The following is a 22,587-nucleotide window of genomic DNA, read 5'->3' as shown; positions in this document are numbered from 1 at the left end:
ATTTTTGTGAAGTACTTTTTAAATATTTTTTAAATGGGTTTCATTAAAATCCTATTTATTTTTTATTTTCAAAAGCACTTTTAAAAAAATTAAATTTTTATTTTATTTTTTCTCAATTTTAAATTAATATTTTTTTGGTGTTTTCAGATGATTTTGATGTGCTAACATCAAAAATAATTTTTGAAAAATAAAAAAATATTATCAAATAAAAAACATTTTGAAAACAAATCGCAAAACACACTCCTAAACATAACAACCAAATATTTTATATATATTTTTTTATTACACATAAACTAGTATAATTTCTATTAAATTTATATTTAAATTTAACTAACTATATTTTTTTAATTTTTTTTAAACCATAATCACAAAAACTATTTTAAAAACAAGCATCCTCTAAATTATCTTAGAGTTACCCTGCAACTTGCTGCGGAAAGATTTTTGCACACTTGATAATTGATAAGACTTGGGATAGCACCTCAATACAAGTGATATTTTATTATTAATATCACCATTTTCACTTTACCACCACTATATTTTATTATTAACGTAATCGCCACTTTCTCATCGTCATCATTTCAACGCCACCCCTACTAAAAAGTACAATTTAATCCAAACTTGTAGATTACAAGAAACCTTTTCTAGAAAAATATTGTAACATATCAAAGAAATGGAAGATGACCCTTTTCGATAACCTTTTACAAGAAAATGATTATTTTCTTGGAAAATATTATTTTACAAAACAAACACATATTTACTTGGCATATAAAAAAGTAATTTTAATGAATTCAGGTTATTAGGGTCCCTTTTTTTATTTATTAATTTCAATTAGTGTCAGTACATTTTTTTTTTTGCTAACATCTTATTTATTATTAAGTAATATTTCTTGATTTTTTTCTTATATTGCATAACAATTTTTTATCTTTAAATAACCCAATAATTCAAATAAGTAACTAAGTAACTATTAGTTACTTATCTGAATTATAAGGGTGAACAAAAAAAAATAAAAAAAAACTGATTCAACTAAGAAAAAAAAAATTAAATAAAAACTTAACAGTGAAAAAATACCGATTAGGATTTTTAAAAAACTTATAGGTTTGGTTCCGATTTTATAAACTTGAAACTGAAAAAACCGAATCGAACCTAAATAAAAAAAAAATCGAGCCAAGCAAGGAAAACAGAGCCAAACTGAAAAAAATTGAGCCAAACCGAAAAAACTAGTTTTTGTTCTAAAGTAACCGAATTCTGAAACGGTCGGTTTGAACCGGATTCGGTTTTTTTTAAAATAAATTTTTTGGTTATTTTTTTTGATAAAAATTGAATTGAATTGAAAATAATCACCTGCAGTAACTAATACTTGATTAATGCAAGGTTTTTATTGAGCTGAACAAAAACTAAAAAATACCGAGACAATTTGAAAAAATCAGTTTTTGTTCTAAAATAACCTAATCGAAATTGACCGGTTTGAACTGGTTTTTGTTTTCTTTAAATAAAATAGATTTAGTTATTTTTTTAATAAAAATCGAACCAAATAAAAAAATCACCAGGAGTAACTAATACTTTAGCTATATTTTAACAATTTTTTTTTCTTTTTATTTATACACCCAACACTTCGTGTTGGCTATTGGTTTAACAAGTCTAGTAGGCACATGCTCTTAACAAAGTGATCAGACAAAAATTATTTATTGAGTAGACTAATTAAGTCACCAAACAAAAATTCTTGGAATTATTATATTAATTATTAACTAGCTATAAGCAGTGCTGTAGAGCCTTTTAATGGTGCTTCCACTGAGGATTTTCAAGAGTCCATGGTTGCTGGTGCACCTAGGAGTCTTGAACTGGCTCAATGCTGCCCCATTTCCTATGAAATATTCCAAGATCTTCTTGAAAGTCCCCGTCTTGACAATGCAAAGCTCTAGAGGTCCGATTGATTTGGTTCTTCTTGACACCACATAGCCATGATCAACAAAAGATGCATCCATTTTCTTGCAACACTCACCAAGAACCTCTTCTTCGACATCTCCTTTGATTTCCCAGTAAATTATGTAGTGACCTGGCTGTGTTTCTAGCTCAGCGTGGCTAGTAAAATCCACGAGCTCTGCTCTAGCCTTGCTCATGAGGAGCTGAGACCCCTTCTCCACCACCAGCTGCAGATCTTTTTCAGTGTTCTTGTCAATGTTTATGGTTAAAATTAGCTTTCTCCGGCATATAAAGTTCAATTTTGGTGTCCCTTTGTGAAAACCAGCAACCTCCACTACATCCCCTAGCCTGCATCTATAAAGCCCTGAACAAAAAAGAAGAACAAGAAGAAGAAGAAATCTTCATCAAATTATAATATATTAATCTTGGTCCCTCTTGGAAAAAGAAGAAGAAGAAGAAGAAGGATTGCATGATTTTTTTTATTTTTTTGAATTTTTGACCATTTAGTCATTCTCAATTCCTAATAGCTAGAAACGGATTGAAAACTCAATGAACTCTAAAGTTATCATTAATCTAATTTCCAAAAAAAAAAAAAAAACCTTGAAAATCAAATAAAACCATTATCTTGAACCGATTGAACCAATAGAACGTGTACACCTGGCTACAAGAAATTACAAACAAGAAACTGAAGATCGGTAGTGTGATCGAAGGGATTAGATTCATGCAAGATTTTTTGTTTTGTGAATCGTCGACATGCCTATGTCAAAATCGATGCTTGACTAATCAAGAAATTAATACATCAATGGTGGCACAGAAACAAATAATGCAATGATGTTGATTTTCCATGATTAAAATGCGCCAGGAAAATTGGTCCATTCCCATGGAAGATACTCAGTAGTTTCTGGCTGCCAATTTTAATTACCATGGGCAAAATGACGAGAACACCAGCCTAGCTACAAGAATTGGGGCTGGAGAGATTCACGAAGATATTAAAGAGAATATTACACCTGCAGAGACAATTACAGCAACAAATCCTATAAAATCTGTTAGTCCCATGCAATCTGCTGATTCCACTACATCAGCCTTGGAAGTCTCCGAATCTCAAGCAACTACATTCCTTAGTTAGAATGATTAATTGACATTCCCTTTGTAATACATGTAATTGATTGGACTTACCTTACAGTGCCGATTTTCTGTAAATAGGAAAGTCTACCCCTGTACTAATATATATACTTGCATGCAACCTAATAGAAGTCACGGTTGTGAAGCAATAATTCTCAATCTCTCTGCTCTCATCCTTTCCTCTCCCATTGATTTTATATTTCTTATATGGTATCAGAGCTCTTTGGAGCTAACCCTCAAAATATCGATCCTACCCAAACCAATGGCCAACACACCCAAAACTGGAGAATCGAGCAATCTTGATATGCCAAAACTTATTTCTGAAATGTCGAAACTTTCCTCACCTCCAATCTCATCCCACTCCTTGCCCACCTCCTTCAATATCTCATCCTTGTTCACTGTCCCCATGGATCGCACCAACTACCTGAGTTGGAAATCCCAATTTGAAGACATACTGGAGATGCATGGCTTTACAGCAGTCATCAAAAATAACACAGAACCTCCCAAAGTGCAAGAAGATGGTTCTGTGCACCCAGAATTAGCAAAAGATAAATTGGTCCTGAGTTGGATCAAAGCAACTTCCTCCTCTTCCATCAAAACACTTCTCATCCCATGTACCACTGCTCATCAAGCCTGGACCATGCTGGCCAAGCGTCTCTCACCCCTTGCTAGCACCCGTGTACGGATTCTTCGAGACCAAATTCGCACTCTCCGGAAGGACAGCAGCACCACAGTGGTTGATTATCTCAATTATGCCAAATCACTCTTTGATTCTTCTCATACAATCTGGTGCAAACCATGGACGATGATGAATTAATCAGCTATGTTTTGGATGGACTTGGCCTTGAATACAAAGAGCTAGCCACAACGCTTCACTTGCATCCGGATATTGACTTTGATCAATTCTATGATTTAGCTCTCAGAGAAGAGCATTTACAGAAACGAATGTCCCTTACCATGACTTCAGGAGTTGCTATGGCTGCTGACCGTATGGTCAAAGAACGCCCCTTCCACTCAAACATGCCTAGTCATAATCACAATCTTCATCACGGATTTGGAAGAGGACGTGGTCGTGGCAGGAACTGGAATCAAGGGCGTGGAGCAAGGCGAACAGGGCATTGGGAATCATCTCAAGGGGCTTGGTTTCCAGACCGCAACTCTCAGCCTCGCGACCCTCAATCTGCTGTTCCCACCTCTTCTCCTGCAACTCTCTCTGATGGGCGTCCTCCTCTGCTTCCAACACCTCAAGGCCGATTCTCCAATACCCAACGCAGTGAAGTCACTTGTTTTCGATGTGATAAACCGGGTCACATAGCTAGGTTCTGTCCTGACCGTAGGCCTCATGCATATATGGCAGAGAACTTTACCACCTCTCCTTCTCCTATTGCTGATGTGGAAAATATCAATTGGTGTCTTGATTCAGGTGCTACTCATCACATGACAGCCAACTCAACCTCCCTCCCCGATGCTCATCCTTACACAGGTACTGATACAATTGTTGTTGGAAATGGCAATCACTTAGCAATAACTCATATTGGCAACACACAATTGACCGGGGTGCAAAAATCATTAAATCTTAATGAAGTTTTGTGTGTGCCTGCTATTCGCAAAAACTTGATCTCTATCCGTCGCTTTTGTTGTGATAATGATTGCTACTTTAAAATGGATGCTAATGGTTTTTCTGTGAAGGACAACAAAACGGAGAAGGTACTTCTTACTGGCAGTAGTTACGATGGACTTTATCACATTCAGACATCCTCTTCTATTGCTCGTCGAATCGCTTGTTATGGAAAGCGTACAACACAAGATGTATGGCATGCCAGACTTGGACACCCATCTCATTCAGTCTTTACTACATTGTTGAATAAGTACCACTTACCACTTGATGGTGCAATTGTCTCCAATAAAAATTGTCATATCTGCCCGTTGGGAAAATCTTGTCGTTTGCCATTTGAAGACAGGCAGTCTCATGCTCAATTTCCATTAGCACTTTTACATCTTGATTTATGGGGTCCTGCACCAATCTCCTCAAATTTTGGCTATCGTTATTATTTTTCCATTGTCGATGATCATACTCGATTTACTTGGTTATATCCATTGGCTAAGAAATCAGATGTTTTTACTACATTTGTTCACTTCAAAAAGTTGGTGGAAAATCGGTTTATCTCTCACATTAAACAACTGCAGGTTGATGGTGGTGGTGAATTTACCAGCAAATTATTTCTGACATTTTTACGTGATCATGGAATATCTCATCAGATCTCATGTCCATACACTCCTCAACAAAACGGAGTGGTGGAAAGGAAACATCGACATATTGTTGCAATGGGACTCTGTTTATTGGCCCAATCCCGTTTGCCCCACAGCTTTTGGGTTGAAGCCTTCTCTACTGCGGTTTTTCTGATTAATCGCCTACCAACTCCTAAGCTTGATCACATATCTCCTTATGAGAAATTACTTCAACGGACACCGGATTATGCATTTCTCAAAAGTTTTGGATGTGCCTGTTTCCCTCATATGGTCCCATACAACAGGCATAAATTATCCTTCAAATCTGCTCCATGTGTATTTATTGGTTATGATGATCATTACAAAGGCTATCGCTGTCTTGATCCTATCTCAGGTCGGATTTATATATCTCGGCATGTGGTCTTTGATGAGGTAAGCTTCCCCTACACACAACTTCAGTCTACTTCAATTGCTCGATCCACACCTACTGCTCACCTTGATGTTGGGCCCGGTTTGTACTCTGAAGAAACCCACAATTCTACAAATCCAACCCACTCTGCACCCATTATCCTTGCCTCTCCATTGGTCACAAACTCTGTCAACCCACAACAACCTTCCCCGACACCACCTCTCTCTCCTAGTCCAATAGAAGTCGTTCCTTTCCCTAATTCTCCGTCACCCGTCACCACCATGGTAGGCCAATCCAGCCATCCTCCACAAACCAGCACTACAAACACCACGCCTGTCATCCACACCACAACCCCTTCACCCGTGTCAACACCTCTTTCTTCCCCTCTTGACCCATCTCTCCTTCCTAACTCTCCTGATACACCAAACCCTCCTCAAAAATTCAAGAGTCTCAAGACCATCATCCCCTTTGGTCCTGAACCAAAACCTCTCTACTCTCACACCACTCCGCACCCTTTACCCCAGGCTCTCTCTGCCGCTTGCTCTGATCTCATGTTCCTTGAACCAACAAGTTTCACCCAGGCTTCCAAATACAGTCATTGGCAAGCAGCCATGCAGGATGAATATGATGCTCTCATGCAGAATCACACATGGTCTCTGGTTCCCGCCTCCTCTCACATGAACATTGTTGGCTGCAAATGGGTCTTCAAAGTAAAAAGGAAAGCTGATGGCTCTGTTGATCGCTACAAGGCCCGCCTTGTCGCCAAAGGCTTCAATCAACAAGAAGGATTTGATTATGCAGAGACTTTTAGCCCGGTGGTTAAACCGGCCACCATTCGCACCATCCTGTCTCTAGCTGTGTCCTGTAACTGGTCCCTTCAACAACTTGATGTTCGGAATGCGTTCTTGAATGGCTACTTGGAAGAAACAGTTTACATGAAACAGCCCCCTGGTTTTCATGATCCTTCACGTCCTCAGGCTGTCTGTCAGCTCCATAAGGCTCTTTATGGCCTTAAGCAGGCTCCTAGAGCTTGGTTCCAACGTCTCAGTGCCTTTCTCCTTGCTCAGGGATTTGCCCATAGTCAATCTGATGCATCACTCTTCATTCATCGTTCCTCTTCCAGCACCATCTATGTTCTTGTTTATGTGGATGATATCATTGTCACCGGTTCTGAACTCCAGCATGTCCACCAATTTCTTGATCAATTGTGCTCCACCTTTGACAGTCGCCGATTGGGTGAGCTTAACTTTTTCCTTGGCATGGAAATTACACGGTTCACTGATCATTTATTCCTCTCTCAAACTAGATATGCAGTTGATTTATTGAAACGGTTTAATATGACTGATTGTAAACCATGTCCTACACCGTTACCGTCTGACACTCGACTCTCTTGTTTGGATGGAGATCCCTTATCTGATCCCTCTACCTATCGCAGCATGGTGGGTGGCCTCCAATATCTTACTCTCTCGCGACCTGATATTTCATTTGCTGTCAATCAAGTGTGCCAGTTCATGCACAACCCTCGTTCTTCCCATCTTCAGGTTGTCAAGCGTATTCTTCGGTATATTAAGGGTACAGTTGAGCAAGGTCTTGTGTTTCACCAGTCCGATGACTTCACTTTACGCAGCTTCTCTGATGCTGATTGGGCTGGCTCTGTTGATGATCGTCGATCTACCACTGGTGCTTGCATATTTTTCGGCCCTAATCTTCTTACATGGACTGCCAAGAAACAGTCTACTGTTTCTCGGTCTAGCACTGAAGCTGAATACCGTGCCCTTGCCCACACAGCTGCTGAAATCTGCTGGTTTGGATTCTTATTTCGCGAACTTGGTATCCCTCTTCAGACTGCTCCTTGCATCTATGTCGATAATATCTCTGCTATCCACATAGCTGCCAATCCAATTTTCCATGCTCGCACTCGGCATATTGAGATTGACTATCACTTTGTTCGCGAATTAGTTGCTCGTAAATCTCTCCATACATTTTATGTTCCATCCTCTCATCAGCTTGCTGACATATTCACCAAAGGCCTGAGTCGTGATCGATTCTCTTTTCTTAAGTCCAAGCTCAATCTTCGCGCTGCTCCGTTACGCTTGAGGGGGGGTAAAGAGAATATTACACCTGCAGAGACAATTACAGCAACAAATCCTATAAAATCTGTTAGTCCCATGCAATCTGCTGATTCCACTACATCAGCCTTGGAAGTCTCCGAATCTCAAGCAACTACATTCCTTAGTTAGAATGATTAATTGACATTCCCTTTGTAATACATGTAATTGATTGGACTTACCTTACAGTGCCGATTTTCTGTAAATAGGAAAGTCTACCCCTGTACTAATATATATACTTGCATGCAACCTAATAGAAGTCACGGTTGTGAAGCAATAATTCTCAATCTCTCTGCTCTCATCCTTTCCTCTCCCATTGATTTTATATTTCTTATAGATATCAATGGAAAATGCAACAGCAACTGGAGGGGAAAGAGATCTAAACATACCAGTAAAAGTAGTGAGGACAATCTCATACTCTTGTCCTATCTTGACTTTTGAGAGTGGCACCGGTTCATCTTCGATGAAGTCATCGATGGCGGAGCCACAATCATGATTCTCTCTATAAAGTGGCATGAACTCATAATACGAGAAGGTTGGTATTACTGCAAAAGTAACATCTTCAGGAGGCAAATAAGGATCCACATTAGCTCCAATCCAACTCTCTGTTGATCCATAATCAGCACTCACTAATGGCAAGCTCCCAGCATAATGCCTTAGTTTTTGCAAGTAATGTTGCATTGAGCCTGTCATTATGGAGTAAACATACTTGGAATTTGGCCAGAGCTTAGTAATCAAACCAAGCCAGTTTTGAGCCTCCAACTCCTTGCAGTTTTCTTCTATCTTTGAAGCTAAGCTTGGATTTGGAGAGATGATGGACAGCACAGCCTTTCTCATCTTTGTCAAGTTGATTCTTTCACTAAGAGTACCATGTTTAATGTCATTGCAAATGTCTCTCCACACATCTTCAAACGATGTGAAGGCTTGAACTATGCTATAAGCAAAAGTAGAGGTTATAAACTCTACTTGATCACAGAAGAAGAGGCCAAGAAGAAGATGACAATAAGTAGATTGCTTGTAGTCTCCACCAGAAATGACTTCTTGCGGACTGCAAGTGAAGCACTTTGTTTTTTCTTGCTTGATCTTAAACTCTTCACTTGCATAATAATGGGTTGTAGCTGTTCCTGCTGTTAACCCTCCTTTTGTTTTGAATTGTTTGCTGCTGTATATGAACTCAAGGATCCTTCCTCCTTCCCTTGTTGGATAAACCCTACATCCACCACATAAAATAAAGAGAGAGTACAAGAAATCAAATGATTACTTGTACAGTTTTTTTTTCAACTGTTCAATACAATATTTAAAGTGCAGGTATCCATCTTTTCTTAACTTAATTGTCTTCTTAGAAACCATACAAATTTGGATTATGTGTGACCAACAGGGAGAGAGATATTGGTCAAACCTTGATCTATAAGCTGCTGCCAAGCTGAAAATTTGAAGAGTTGTTCGAGCACTATGGTCAGTGAAAGGAACAAGCTTCTGCCTTCCGTCTGTGGTTCCAGAGCTTGAGAAAATTGTAACCATGAACAGAATTAGAATCATAAAAAAGGAGGAAATAATTCTGGAAATATTCTCTTACAAATGGTGGAAACATGGGCTAATGGAATCCTTTCAAATCAAGGTAAAAAGGCTGAACTTTTGTAGACTTCAACCAATCCTTGGACAACCATAAGGTATATATCCCATGAAATCATAAAAGATAAGAAAACTGAACAAGAGCCAAATAGAGCCCATAACTCACAACTCTATCAATATTCTGGTTCCATTTTCCACATGATATCTAAAAAGATAAGCTTTTGCTATAGCAATATGGTCCAAGCATCCAAAAACTTGAAAAAAAAAAAAAAAGATGAGAGGAGAGGAGAGGAGAGGAGAAGAGGACACACCTTAAGGAGAGAAGTGTTATAGGTTGTTTCGTGAGCAACGGAACAGTATCCCCATCAGCAATTCTGCTAATGTAAGGCTCTAAATCTGCATGGGAAGCAAGAGGTACCAAAGAAGTGTAAAGAGATTCCAATGCACTTGCATCCATGTCTTGAATATTGATACCCCCTAACCATTTGTTGAGATACTCCACACCCCAGTTGAGCTCAAGAATTCGGCGAAGAGTCTCCGTCTGAACTTGGCCGGCTTTCTTTGATATGTCCTCGAACCAACCGATAATGTCAAGCTCATAGCTTCTTGACGATCCATTAATGGTGTTTTTTGGTTCCATGAAGGTGATGAATGCTGAGGTAGCTTGCTAGCTTGCTTGGTTCAATACAACAAGTATAAACAAATAATTAATGGTGTCAATATAGATATTGGAGCTAGAAGTAGGGGACACTCTCTTATGTACAATAGACAGAAACAAAAGAGAGCCCATACGCATTGAAAGATTCCTTCTCTAAATCATGAAGATTTAATCTCAAGGCTGGTCCCTTTGTTAAAAATCTCAAAAAAACTCCTCTAAATATTGCAGAGAAGCTCCATCTTGCAATCGTACGACAGGATATAGACCACAAGACATGGCCATGTTATCAATATGGCAGAGAGAGAGAGAGAGAGAGATTCTTCATTAAAATTGATAGATGTATACAGAAGAATGTGACAAGGGGCCGGGACCAAAAAAGCAAACCATTACATGCTAGCTTAGTTACCGTTGTTTATCTACATGGTAATATCGTGTTTAAAATTATATTTGGCTGGAAAACACACACACACACACACATTTTTTCAGGCAAAACGGACGGAGTTAGAGAGCTTGGCATCATGCTTATTTCTTCTTTCTCGCCAATTTGCAAGTCACCATTTAATAATTTTGGGAAAAATCCAAATATACTAATTATCATTGTTAGATGACCCGATGTTAAAACATTATGTGCAAAATATCTAGCCATTTTGTCTTTCTTATGAGTTTCAAAATTAGAGGTAATAATGGATTCTCATTTGTGGAGTTTTGTATTTTCTATATTTAAATTTGAATCCAAAATAATTATTGAAATCTTACTCAAACTTATATCAAGTATGGTTTTTTTATATCTGAACCTGATCCAATATGATTTTGGATACTCATCTATTTTTCATAATCTAAACCCAAATACTATAATTTATAACAATTTAGTATACAATTAGCTTAATATATATTTAATTTTTAAAAAACTTTAAGGTTATTTATTTATTTGGGACCAGGTTTTTGATAGAACATAACAATGTCCATATCTAACTCAAAATTTGATCTTTTAAAAACTAAAACAATCTTGGAGAAAAAGAAAGACAAAAAAGACTAGAGGCTCGATGCACGGGGCTAGGAAGTTGTTCTAGCTTAATAGAAAGAAGATCATGCATGTGTGAGCCTGGTGTTCTTCTTCTTATTTTATTTTAGGGCTAACAAAATGTTATTTAAAAAATAAGAAAAAATGATATATTATTTACTAGTTCAGATTATGGTTATTTCTGGTAGTTGAAAAGTTAGGTTTTGAGTTTTTAGGTTTTAAAAATTTATATATTTATTCACGTAAAAATCTCTAATAAACATCATAAAAACTAAACTAAACCCATTTCTACACTCAAAATACCATTCAATCAATAAAAAATAAACTAAAAACTAAATAAAAAAAATCTTCCCAAACCTTGATATATATATATTTTTTTCTAACAATGAAAGTTTTGAACAACCATAATAAAACTCCTCTTAGCAAAATAAGATATTTTATTATCACAATGTGACAAATCAATCTTTTTTCTTTGCCCTCCCTTTTTTCCAGTAATTTTCTCTTTTAAACTTAGGAATGTACTATAAAAATTACAATGGGCAAACATTCATGAATTGAATCTTTATCAACCAAAATGATTTTTTTGTGTGAAAATAAGAGGGACCCCCCCCTTTTTTTAATTTGGTACTTTTTTTTTAATTGTTTTTATACAATAAATGTACATCCTATTTCAATTAATTGGCATCTAATTCAATTTTTAAACTTTATGAAACACCTTATATATAGTTAAAATAATATGTAAGAGAAAAAAAAAAAATCTCAACATATAAGGCATCAACAACATAATGCATAATGAAATTATAAAAAAAAACTTTATAAGGCAACGTACGGTAACGAACATAAAAAAACAATATTATTCTTAACTTATTGTATAAGAAATATAAATGAGTGATTGGGTGCGTACCCTATCACTTTTCAAAAACTAAAGCCTATTGATTAGGTTAAAATGTGGGATGAACAAACCTTAAGAACATAAAAAATGGACCTTCTCAGTAAGGAAAACAAATCTTATAGATCCCAAAAAACAGCTTCTCAGCCGATTTAATTAAATGAAACAAGCCATATATATATATGTCATAAATTTAATGGGTCATAATTACCATAGGCATTGCCTAATATCTTCCCATATTTTAGAATACATAGATATCTACCATTTTAACCCAACATTTTCAAAAAAAAAAACTAGAAAGTTAAAAGAAGATAGTTTTTTTTTAGTTTCTTACTAATAAAGAAAAGCTCGGACCACAAATCAAGAAGATTAATCCAAATTGATTAATTTTTTTTAAGGAATCAAAACGATGTGTTTTTGACAAAAAAAAATAATTTAATGGGTTGAAGAGTTTTTAACCAGACTGAATTGGGTCAATATCTTAACTAATGTTTTTTTTTAACCTAGATTGGTTTACGTTTCGGGCGGATGTCGGCCTATTTTAGTTTTACAACTAGAAAAAAAACACTAAATTATTTTATTTTATTTTTCATTTCTGGCCATACTTTTTTTTTTTTGAAAGGAAATTGAAAATTAACCATCCCACCAACCGGTGTTGGAGTTGAAAATTGTAAGCATATGGGAGTAGATTGGCCCATGTAGTTGACAGTATTTCGAGGCTTTGTAAATGCCACCTATCTATCCGTAGGATGGATGAAGGGCCGGACCATCACTTGAGTGATCCTTGTTCATTTTCCTTGGCCTCCAATTCAGACCCCTAAATTATTTGCGATCATATTTTGTAGGGTCCTTTTCCTCCATCACCACCATATACTTGTAGCTGCTACAGCTGTGCCGCTCTAGAAGCTCAAGGTCCCCCGATCTTTAATGGCTATTAACATTTTCGAACCTTTCTGTGTCACCAAGGCATACAATAATGCTGATCGATGCACTTCAAGAATCCTCATCCAGATCCTCTTTCCATAAATTCAATGAACTGTCTTTCTTAAGTAGAAGATTGCAGGTCTTCTCTAAGCCAATCCATAACTTTATCCCCAAGGTTTTGTTCATTCTACAAAGCTTCTCATCGAAACATTTTCTTTTGATGATCTCTCTCTCTCTCTCTCTCTCTCTAAGTTTTGACAACGAAGTATTCTTGTCTCAAAGTTGAATGAGCAATAAACTTGATGGATAATGAAGTGACCTCTTGCTGGTTTAAGATAAGTTACAATCTCTGCATGCCCCCACATAATTCACTAACTATATATATATATATATCTTGTAGTGTCCAAAACTCAACTTTTTTTTCAAGATCTTTAGGTCCCAAATGTCCATGGGTTTGTTTGAGCCATTCAACTGGTATAAAATATCTAGATATTGCTTAGAACAACGATGACATGTTGATCTTCATTGAAGGGTCTCAACAAAAGAAAATATTCTGCTGCAAGTGTGAAAGATATCTCCACAAATATTTTAATCAGATAATATGGATTTTGTTCATGACATGCATCAATTCTATTAAATTGAATGAACACAAATGAATTTGGTAACGTAGAGATGTTTTTTAAAATCATATTCCAATTGTAAAAAACATCTCCAGTGAGATGTATTCAGGAATAATTTGGCAATCAGAATACCTTCTTGAAAGACTGAACAAGCATATTGGATTTCTTTCAACAGCATCGTCATCTGCGCCCAGAATTCTCACATGCCCCGAGCCCTTCTTCAAGTAACCATCCAATTGAAAATTTATTTTAAATAAATAAATTACAGGTAAATAAAAAAATAATTTTAATTTTTTTTAGTTTTTCTAATTTAATTTTTGATTTAGGATGATAGTGAGAATTAATTCTTCAATTCTTCAATTTTTAAAATTTACTATTAAAATAGAGGATGAAGAAAGAGTTTAGTACATGAATTTTTATTTTTATTTTTACATTCTTACTCACCTCATACTCTAGAGTTTTCTTCTTATATTATTGAGATATACTTGAATTTTATATTTTTTTGGTTCAATGACCTTGACTTAAAAGTGCATCTAAATCAAGATGCTAGTGTTACAATCTTGAAAGATAGATTGCATACATCTTACTTGTACAAGTGATGAGTAATGAAGATTCAATGACAAAAGATTTATCATTGGCAATAAAAAAAGATTCATTCCTTTAAAATGTTTCAATAAAAAATACCCTTCTTGATTTAATTTAAGCTTTTTTGTTTTAAATTTATAGATTTAAACATGTATAAACTCTAGTTTTTCCCATGACATCTTTTATTTAACGTGTCTTTGTAATGATAAATTACCAATTCATGCCTAATTATTTTTGAATTACAATAAACTAAATATATTTGCACATTAATCTAATATATTTACAAACTTTGGTTCTACGTAAGGTAGCTTGCTGCCTGGACCTTCCCGAGGAGTTAATGGGGGGAGTGTATCGAGGAGGAAGACATCTCTAGGATCAGATTTTGATATTAAAAAAAAAAGGTCAGGCGGTGTCATGTGACCTGATTCTATTGGGGATTTGGATGGTTCCCTAACACAAGGACGGAGTACAAAATTTTTGAAAGTTCCGGGGGGCGAGTTGAGGAATCTCTTAGTTCAGGGACTAATTTTGGATTGACTAAAAGTCCATCGGGGTTCCGTAAGCTAAAAGCCAGCAACAAATGTAGATTCCCCACACTTTCTTCATCATATGCAAACCAACCATTGCCATTGTGAACCAATGCAGATTGGCACTGGAATTGACTGGCTACATTGATGGACAGTGCGACAGACACAAATGGACTCCTCAGGACAGATAAAAGTACTTGTGTTGAGGGGGACCCTTTCGAAGAAAATAACTAATCTTGGCACTAAGGGGACGAGTAAAGCTAATCAATCAGCCATCAATCTTTTTGCAACTATGCATCTGTAAATCTTGTCGCAAGAATCTCAAATATTGGTTGGAGTGGAACCAATTACCAGGCTAAATCTGCCATGTAATTGGAGCCATTGACATTGCAAACAACTCGAGCCGGCCTGCACGTTGTTGTTCGTCAGGTCCTTCCCATTAACAGCAAAACAAACGAGGTGTGGCTTTGAATTGCATGGGAATGGAATATTTGATGCCTCAAGAAAGCAAGATCATATAAAAAAGAAGCCCACTTTATATTCAATCATATAGAGACTTGCAAGCTCATCGCTCGTGCTTTACTGGTGCATATGCACAATCACTTTCTGTGCATGTGAAGATCAAGCTATTGCTTGCATTCGAATAGTGGATGCAGTTGCAGTATTGTTGTCAATCACCGAAATAAATCGGGCTAAACAACACAGCAACATTGTCTAGATTCCAGCACTAGCTATTATACAACGATGTTTCTGCGGGCCTGTAATGAAATCCACTTGGATAAGGTCCCCAAGGCCAATTTACATGTGCTCCTGGCTTTTGCCAGTAACATGCGGGATTGTAAGAAATATAGCGACATCACACCCACAAGGTCCAGAAAAACAGCAAATTTCAAGCTATTAATGGATTATTGTGGCCAAGGATGCGGTGAGATATATAGATGCTTATCGATTAAAAGACCGAGAAACGAAGGTGAATAATAAGCATAATATTGAAGCATAGAATGTAGCTTGGAGAGTTGAGCTAAAGACTAAACAGTCGTTATATTGTAGTACGTAACACAGAGCAAAGAAGGGCAAAGTATATGGCATATATCTAATTTCAGAATTTTACTAACATAAACAGGGGAAAAACGAGAAGAGATACCTCTGTGGGAAAGAAATGCTCCTCTGAATCACAATGAAGCTTGATGGTGACCCACTGCTACAGTACTGGGCATGGTTTTGTAATGAGAAATCTGTTTTGGAGTACAGAATTCACATTTATCTAGCCAATTTCAAGGAGAAAAGATTCACTTTCCTGCTCAATTATATTTCAGCCAACTTACTGTTAAATTGATTCCAAAAATAAATTGATTTTTCTGGATTTAACCGCCTAAAACAAGATCCAAATCAAGAGAGCTTTGGGACAAAACTGAGAAAGATTCATTAGCTACTTGGAAGAGATATTCAAGGAACCACACTGGCATACTATATTGCAGATGGGAGTGTGCTAATGACGTTACATAAAGCTTGACAGGTGAAGAACATATCAGAAGGCCATGGCTTTAAAGATTGTTCAGCAAGGTATGGTATGGTAGGTTATATATATTATGGAGAGTACAGATCTAAATCAAGGAAAAAAAAGATTTTTCAGTTTGATTTTGTGATTTAAACCGTTTTTTGAGTTTATTGGATTGCTAAATTGATTTCTATATATTCTAGAACTAGTTTTTGGATGTGTTTTTTTTATACTTTAAAAGGGTTGAAATAAGTTTGGTGGGATACAAACCCATAGCCTTTTAGCAATTTCAAAACAAAAGAACCAAAATTTGGTGATAACTTGATCAAAAACTTGTTACAAAAAAGGTCCGATCCTGATTCCATATCCATAGAGCCATCTAATAAAAGACTCGAAATTTGGTGAACCCAAGGAGATAGTTTAAGGTTTTGAGGGGTTTCTGAGGCTGTATCAGGGGGGTCATTAAAGGGCTCTATCCATTCTGGTGAAGGCAGATAGCTGTTGTCAGTGAAAAACCACCGTTGGAAGTGAAAATTGGTATGGGGAAATGTTTTGGAGGTTTTGATGAAGAACCACGATTGTTGCAGGTTAGGAGAGGTGGAAAGGGGTGTAGGGTTGTTGCAGAGAGAAGGAGGTTTCAATAGGGTTTTTCTCGTCAGGGTTTGTGGTTGTTGACTGTTGAGTGAGAAACAATCAGAGGAAGAAATGGAGGATTTTTAACACTTGTAATAAGTATATAAAATCATTTACGACAACTTGAACAGAAATGGTCCCATGGTCTAGTGGTCAGGACATTGGACTCTGAATCCAGTAACCCGAGTTCAAATCTCGGTGGGACCTTAAATGTTTTAACTCAAACTATTTTTGTGGGTTTGTTTATGTGTTGAGCTTGTTTTTTTTTTAAGAATTTTGATATAATAATAATACATTATTTTAATAAATTTCTAATTAAAAATTAAGTTTTAACAATATACTATCTATATCTATTTAGCTTGCAAGTTGTGAATGATATAAATAAATTCTCCCATTTGACACCTGTTTCTCTTGATTTTGATATGGCTATGACGCTAAAGTTGTTTTATGGGGAAAAAGCCATTGGTTTTCGCTTTGAATCTAATTTTATACTTGTATTTATAGTATGTTTGGAATTATAGTAGCATTTATGATTTAAAGTGTTTTTTTTATTTAAAAATATATTTTATGATTTAAAGTGTTTTTTCTATTTAAAAATATATTAAAATATTTTTTTATTTTTTAAAAATTAATTTTAATATTAGTACATCAAAATTATCTTAAAATACAAAAAAAAAAACTTTTAGCAAAACCAAAATTCAAAATTTAAAAAAACATGGTTTGTACTGTGTTCCCAAACATGCTCTTAGTTATTAGCATTGTTCGTTGCATTTTGAATTTATCTATTGGCTAATAAATTTAGCTAAATGTTTCTCTAGAACAAAGTGAATAAATGAAAGAATAGAAGATTAGTCGATCCTCTTGTAACAATCGGTTCTGAGCAGATAAATATGAATTTGCCACAATTAGATGAGAATTTATCATAAACAAATTATATGAATGACCTATTATATATATTTATGGACTAATGAAATAAATTATGCCAATAAGAGGTTTGATCGTGTCAAATCAGAATAACATTTTAAAAAAACCATAACTTTTGATTATATTGTATAACACTAAGATTTTTATGAGTTTTCAAAGGTTTTTTCTTTATAACAGTCATTGTACTACTATGTGAACCATTGAATATTTAAATATAAAAAATGTCATCAACCCTTAAGTTTTGTGATTTTTTTTTTTATTGGATACATTTTTTATCGGAAAAAAAAAAACCTTGAACAGTGCTAAAAGTCATTTGTTTCCAACAGTGCTAAAAGTAGCATGGACTTGCAGCAAAAAAGAATATTACAATGGAAAAGGTCCATTTTGGTGTCTTTATACCCTAATGCACCTCCAATGTTTTTCGCCCGGGCAATTCTTAAGGTGCATTTATGCTTTGAGGTTAATGTTAAATAACTTCCCATCTGATTGATAGGTGTTCATCGATTTATTAATGTCTTGGTGATAGTAAACTGTTCTTGCCGATCATCTGCTTGATAAGCAGCATGGAAGTTTTGGCCATTTTCTCATTTGATCACCTGTGGTGTCATCCCTCTTGAACAAAGGCTTGTTTGGGTAGATTGTGTGGAGCTCATCTGGGTGACCGTACTCTCAATGTAAGCATCCATGGTCATTGACCTGCAAAAAAACAGAAGTATTTAACGAGTAACTCCACTGTCTCAGCAGTTTAGACCTGCAAGAATGGCTATGAGTCTTTATCGTTTGTTTAATTTGCAACTGAGTGTTGTGACTTTATAGATATATATATTGCTCTATGCTTTTATACGACGTATGCATTCTTGGTGACTGATTGGCTGCGTGGTGTAATAAACATTTGACATTAAAGGGTTCCTAAGTACTTGGGACCCCTGGCAAATACCATTGTGAACTCGAAAGCATCCATGTCTTTTATTCTTACTGTTTGTGTAGCAATGCATGCCTTTCTTTGATTTCTTTTTCTGGTGATAACTTGTGAGCATTATCATAGTTTTGGTTGTTTTCTGATAAAATTGTGCTGTAGCCTTTCTTCCATGTCCTGCTATTTTGAAAATGCTTTGCTGATTCTCAATTAAACACTGAGTTATCTTCTCTGTTCGAAGTTATTCGAGTGAGAAATCGGGAGCTCGAATTTCTGAGGCAAACTCGAGCTCATCAAGCAGTGCTGATGAAACTGAACTTTTCAAAAAATCTTCATTTTTGAAGTCCATAGACTCTGACCGATGGAACCCAAAACTTTTGTTTTCCTGGACTTGGCCTCTAGTAATTGAAACTATACTGTAGATCTGAGGAACTGTAATTTTGTACAGGTTCATGTTGTAATCCACTTGATTAGTTTCCTATATGCTGATATCCCCTTTTCTCACCTTGTAGAAGTAAGTGAACTGGAAAATCATGTCCCAACAAGAAGGGTTGCGTGTTGGCTGCCAACAGGCTTAAAAATCATCTCAATTTGCAAGCATTTTCCAATGGCAATATGCACGTGGACAGGCAACTTAGTTCACAGACCAGCCTCTACCAAACTAGTCGTAGGCAAAACACGAGTGAATCGGTGAGGGAAAAGTTGAGTCTAGTAAAACTAGACTGCCGCGTGAGATCTGTTTTCGAGAGCAAAAAATTGACCCTGTGAGAGTAACCATGTCTACAACAACTTATTTGTGAAGTAATCAATGTTCCTTGTTATGCTTGTATTCTTGTATATCATGACATGTTCTCAAATCTCCTTGACAGCAAGAAATTAGAAGAAAAAATAATCATCGGGACTGTAACAAGAGCTTATGCTTCTACTCCTTGTAAGGTTGGTTTCTTGGAAGATTAATGTTAAACAACACATTAACCATCACCAGAAGTACACATTCATGCATTATATTAGAAGATTAACTCTGCAAGTTGCCTGAGATGGCTACAGGATTTGGGTTGAAACTGACACTGGAGTATCCGCTACTGATCCAAATGGAGTTGGGTTACTTGAATTTGGGTTAGCATTATAAATAAAGGATGTTTTTGACAGATTGAATACATTCAAATTGATGTATTCACGAGAATTTCGTTGTTTTAGTCTTTCTTTCTGAATTCAAATCCAAAATAAAGACACATGAGCAAATCCATTAAACATCCAAAGCAAACCTTCCTTACAGAACTGAAATGGGATTAATATCATAATTGTTACCCTTAGTATATTTTAACATGGTGACTGGAAAATTCTAAGTAGCTCAATAATTTAAAGAGGTTTTTTAATGACTCGATTGACACAGTAAAACCTAATAAAGTTAATATAAAAAAAAATTTTAAAAAAATTAATTTTAGATTTGTTTAATCTAAAGATGTATTTTAGTTAGTCAGATTTTAGATTTGTATTTTTAGAGATTATAAATTCAAGTTTCACAAACCTGAATCATTAAAAAAATTTACATAATCGTTAATTTTATAATTTATAAAATTAATCAAGATATATATTAATTGATATAGACATTAATAATAATAATAATAAAAAAAAAAAAAAAAGTTAACTCCATGACCCGAAGTCTAAGTAATCCAGTTTTTTGGAGTGTAATTATTTATCGGCGCCTCCTTCACACAATATGGATTGCTGCTGTGGGTAGAAGTAGTGGGCCTACAGTCCACAAATCATTTTGGTGAGAAAATTGCGCGGGGCGCAAACGACCCAATTTTAGCAAACCTTAAAAAGCACAGAGACACAAGTCAGACAAAACAAAGCTCCAGAGTCTAGATCCCCAAATCGAACCTCCTCTGTAAGATTTCTCTGCAAACCCAACAGTTGTTGTTTTAAAACAACAATGGCAAAACTTGAATCACTTGATGATGCAGAACCAAACCAAACCAACAACAGCCTTAACTACAACAATGATAAAAAGAAAAGAAATCATGGATCAACCAAGTTTTTTGTTTTTGTGGATTACTTATTCCTATGCATCTTTTTGGCTTTCCTTATCTTCATTGTTTTCAAGATTGTTGGTCTCTAATTTCTTATCTCTCTCTAGCGAAGACCCCATCTTTTGCTTTTGTCAGGTAATTCTCCAAAACCCCATTTATCTCCTTTTTTGCTTTTGTCTGGTAATTCTCCAAACTTGAATTAGTTATTGTTTGTTTTTTGTTTATATTTAGTGGGTTTTATTTGGAGAAGCTAATAACCTCGTGAGAATCGAAAGTTTGTGACTTTATAGTTGTGTGTAAGTTTTATTGGTTGTTTGAGTAGATAATTGTTCTTGTGATGGCTTAAGGGCTTGAATTCTCATTTTGATGGATTTTGATTAGCATAAGTCTTTGATATGAGAGTTTGTATAAATTTTCATGTTAATCATGAATGAGTGAGAAAGAATTGTGAATCTTTTTTATTTTCTTTCAGTTTTAAATTGAAAGATTGCAAATGGTTTTGAGGTGCAATGATTATGAGGTGGTAGCTTATTGCCGCTAAAGAGGGGAAGACGAAGCGGTGAGGATTTTTAAAGGGCTGGTTTTGGTCTATTAATTGGAGTGATACTTGGGTATATATGACTTTGAAGATTTGTTAACTCAAATGATTGTTATTTATTGCGAAGGTTAGAGCAACATTTACACATGAAATACAGCTTTCAAATGGTTAGCTCAAGTAATACTGATGTTTGGTTCTTTAATTATGTCTCCTCTCCTGAATCAAAACATGACACAATTCCACTTTTATAATTACAAGATGCAGGTGACTTGATGTTTGAGACCTTTACGAGTAGGCAGATTCTTGATTTATGGTTTTTTTATGTAAAGCATGTGTGGTTGTAATTAAGATCATATATGATGAAGTCTAGTACACACCATATTTGGTGGGTAGGTATGCTAATTAGTTCCATCATATTGTCTTGGCAAAGTTTCTATGAAAGTGATTTGCTACGTTACTCATTGCTTTCTTTTTGGAGAAGTCAAGTGCCAACTGTGACTAAGAAATTACTATATCGCGTGATCGATCTGAAGAACTGACATTGTTATTTTATCTTTTTCGTTTTCTTCTTATCCAATGACAAGATTATGCTAGAGTTTAAACTCCAACAGAAAGATCTACATACTATCCCTCTTGTATGCTCCTTTCTTTGGTATATTTCTTTTCCCACCTGTTTTTATTTACTTACCCAGGAATATTATAATCTTTGCTGCAGATTATTCCTTATGAGACTACCACTTCGCCATTTCAGAAGTTCCAGATTCAGAGAGCATTCTCAGGAGTTGTCTTTTTTGGATTCTCAGAGGTTTATAATGAAAAACTATACTTTGAAAAAAAAAAAGAAAAAATAAGAATGGTCGATTGTTTGCTATTCCAGTCATGTTTTGAGGTAGAACCAAGCATTCTTTTTTGAATGAAAAATACTACTTGGAATCTTGTGTTATTATTCTTCTTCTTCTCATTTTCTTTATTTACTAATGGATTTCTAACAATGGTTTACAATGAGAAACGAACTTAATTTGCAATAAAATCCTGGTAACCAATGCTGCACTGGAAATTTGCTTTGTTGAATGTGATTTGTATGTGTTGATTGACCTGTGAAGGTGGCTATTTAGTGAAAGATTTTGTCTGGTTTTGATGTTTATGATTGAAGATGGTTTTCCAGCAAGGTGTAAATGTGTTACTGCCTTTACTTGCAATTAAGGATAGTTTGAGTAATTATATGAAAAGAAATGGATAGCTCATGGAAGGAAGAGATCAATGTAAATGTTGCTGATGGTTACAACAAGCCACCTTCATTAAGTTTGGTTTTGAATAAGACTTCTTAAAGTGGAAAAACAAAATCATATAGATCATTAGTGGTGATGGGCATGTAAAGATTCAGTGATTTAGTGCACAAATCCAAGTAGTTTTAATCAATCAAGGATGAAATTTATGTATTAGATTGTGTGCTATCTAATC

The 22,587-nt window shown here is 35.5% G+C and overlaps 1 protein-coding gene, 1 long non-coding RNA gene and 1 other non-coding gene across 3 annotated transcripts; 2 read left to right on the top strand and 1 right to left on the bottom strand.

The window, feature by feature from the left end:
• Positions 1-1,664: 1,664 nt before the first annotated feature.
• Positions 1,665-10,286, bottom strand: LOC118028144 (indole-3-acetic acid-amido synthetase GH3.10). Its single transcript, XM_035031679.2, has 4 exons — positions 9,672-10,286; positions 9,188-9,289; positions 8,178-8,998; positions 1,665-2,284 (listed from the first exon to the last, which is right to left on the bottom strand). The coding sequence occupies exons 1-4, from the start codon at positions 9,998-10,000 to the stop codon at positions 1,746-1,748; spliced, it is 1,791 nt and encodes a 596-aa protein (XP_034887570.1). The 5' UTR covers positions 10,001-10,286; the 3' UTR covers positions 1,665-1,745.
• Positions 10,287-16,850: 6,564 nt separating this feature from the next.
• Positions 16,851-16,922, top strand: TRNAQ-CUG (transfer RNA glutamine (anticodon CUG)). Its single transcript has one exon. It is a non-coding gene; the product is annotated as a tRNA-Gln (tRNA).
• A 3,382-nt stretch (positions 16,923-20,304) lies between these two features.
• On the top strand, positions 20,305-22,082 carry LOC118028174 (uncharacterized). Its single transcript, XR_004683984.2, has 2 exons — positions 20,305-20,723; positions 21,842-22,082. It is a non-coding gene; the product is annotated as an uncharacterized lncRNA (long non-coding RNA).
• Positions 22,083-22,587: the final 505 nt, after the last annotated feature.

This window comes from Populus alba, chromosome 13, assembly GCF_005239225.2.
Source record: "Populus alba chromosome 13, ASM523922v2, whole genome shotgun sequence".
NCBI classification, from domain to species: Eukaryota; Viridiplantae; Streptophyta; class Magnoliopsida; order Malpighiales; family Salicaceae; genus Populus; species Populus alba.
Note: the sequence above shows the minus strand (reverse complement) of the source record. Positions and strands in the feature narration are given on the sequence as shown.